Below are 2,500 nucleotides of genomic sequence, written 5' to 3'. Positions count from 1 at the left end.
GTCATAGGAAGGAAAAAATGCAGAAGCAGGCAGGGAGTTCCAGAGTTTACCAGAGAAAAGGGATGAAAGATTGAGAATACTGGTTAACTCTTGCATTAGGGAGGTGGACAGAATAGTGGTGAAAGATTGAGAATACTGGTTAACTCTTGCATTAGGGAGGTGGACAGAATAGTGGTGAAAGATTGAGAATACTGGTTAACTCTTGCATTAGGGAGGTGGACAGAATAGTGGTGAAAGATTGAGAATACTGGTTAACTCTTGCATTAGGGAGGTGGACAGAATAGTGGTGAAAGATTGAGAATACTGGTTAACTCTTTGCATTAGGGAGGTGGACAGAATAGTGGTGAAAGATTGAGAATACTTGTTAACTCTTGCATTAGGGAGATGGACAGAATAGTGGTGAAAGATTGAGAATACTTGTTAACTCTTGCATTAGGGAGGTGGACAGAATAGTGGTGAAAGATTGAGAATACTGGTTAACTCTTGCATTAGGGAGGTGGACAGAATAGAGGTGAAAGACTGGGAATACTTGTTAACTCTTGCATTAGGGAGATGGACAGAATAGTGGTGAAAGACTGGGAATACTGGTTAACTCTTGCATTAGGGAGGTGGACAGAATAGTGGTGAAAGATTGAGAATACTGGTTAACTCTTGCATTAGGGAGGTGGACAGAATAGTGGTGAAAGATTGAGAATACTGGTTAACTCTTGCATTAGGGAGATGGACAGAATAAAGATGAGAGAAAGAATGGTGTTGTTTATATAGTAGTACTTCATTCATCAATCACTCACCTCTCCCTCTGACTCACTATCTCCTCCCCATCTGTTCATTCATTACCTCACTCACTCTCTCACTCACTCACTCACCATCCCCTCCCTCTCTATCTCTCTCTCCCTCCCGTCTCTTCATACATTGCCTCACCTCTCTTCTCTCTCCATAATCTTCATCTCCTTTTGTGTTTCCTCCCTTCCGTTTGTCAGTATGTTGCAATTATACACTCATCTCTTCCCTTCTTTCTTCCTGTCTCTCTCTATCTCCCCCTTTTCGTATACATTATCTCAGTCACTCATTCTCACCTCTCCCTCTCTCCCCAGGCCCTCGCAGCATGGCCCACGTGGAGCAGCAAGTCAGCTCTGCAGGGTATGGCCAGCAGTGAGAGCGATTCCATCTTCTCCTCTCCCTCCTCCCCCTCCTCCTCTCCCTCCGCCACGCCCTCCACGCCCGCCACGCCCTCCCCCACATTGGACGACTGCATGGACGACAGCGGCTACCAGGACTGGATGGGTAAGGCGCAGCTGACTCACAAACTCACGCACACATTTACAAGCTCTCTCTCTCTCTCTCACACGCACACACACACACACATCAATACTCTCTGACGTAACCTGATATTTTTTAAGATGTGCACTTGTCACTACAGCTACCATTACTATTATTACTATTAATACTATCACCTCTGTTAATACTCGCCCAGGTAAGAGTTTTTTTCTTCTCCCGTTTACGTTAATAATGGTACGTTTTCCTTAACACGATTTGTTTCCGTTTTCTATGGTGGTGATTTTTTTTTATAACACGATGTGAATTGATATTAAAGAAAACATGGAAGTGAGGCTAATTTTTTATGCATGACTAAAATAATTTTGGTATGGTTTTTGTTTTTGTTTTGTTTTTTATACTATTTTAACTGATAACATGATGTGAATTGATAAATGAAAGAAATAAAAGGAAAAGAAAGAATGAATTAAAAGCACGAGTGGAAAAATATAACGTTTTATAAGATTTTTTTGGTAATAATACGAATAATTTTTTTTTTAAGATTTACATAATTATAAAAAAAAGCCAGTTTGTGATTTCTGTGTGTTGTTATCGAGGAAATACGCAAAACATGTGAATAAATGAATGAGATACGGTGACACGGAAACAGCGCCACATTACACTGACTAAAGAATAAAATGAAAATAAGAAAATACAACACTTTTTTTTCCTTTTTTTCCCCCACGTTTTTTTTCCTTTTTTCCCTTTTTGTTTTGTTTAGTTTTTGTTTTTTCCTTTGATTTGTTTGTTTTTTTTCCTCTATCGGTATAAAGTTGCTGGTTAGGAAATAAAAGAAACGAGAGAATGCGTGGTGCAGGAATACACACTAGAGAATATACAAGACAAAATAGAAAATAACACTCCATCACATATTATTATCATTTCAGAAGCAATATTGTATTTTTTTTTTCATGCACAACAGAAGCAGCATGAGTCAAAACCAGAGCAAATCTTCAAAATAAGAAAAAAAGGAGAAAAAAAAAATACGTTTCAAAATAAGAATAAAAAAAATAATATATATAACTCTATAAACCATAATTCACTTTTACTTTAATCTATTTACTGACAGAATATAAGTAAAACAAACAAACAAAACAAAAAAAATCTTGCCAAATAGTAAGAAAAGAAGAAAAAAAAAGAAAGGAAGTGCTTAGTATCTAGAAAGAACACACACACACACACACAC

At 37.9% G+C, this 2,500-nt stretch overlaps 1 protein-coding gene across 1 annotated transcript in view; it reads left to right on the top strand.

Moving 5' to 3' along the window:
- Positions 1 to 2,500, top strand: part of LOC135112993 (mucin-2-like) — a 35,567-nt gene that overhangs the window by 17,146 nt on the left and 15,921 nt on the right. Inside the window, exon 2 of the mRNA XM_064027913.1 lies at positions 1,095 to 1,284. Coding sequence (XP_063883983.1) covers positions 1,095 to 1,284 — 190 coding nt within the window. The remainder of the gene's footprint in view (positions 1 to 1,094; positions 1,285 to 2,500) is intronic.

This window comes from Scylla paramamosain, chromosome 25, assembly GCF_035594125.1.
Source record: "Scylla paramamosain isolate STU-SP2022 chromosome 25, ASM3559412v1, whole genome shotgun sequence".
In the NCBI taxonomy this organism is placed as follows: domain Eukaryota; kingdom Metazoa; phylum Arthropoda; class Malacostraca; order Decapoda; family Portunidae; genus Scylla; species Scylla paramamosain.
The sequence above is the reverse complement of the archived record's forward strand: the minus strand, read 5'-3'. Positions and strand labels throughout refer to the sequence as shown.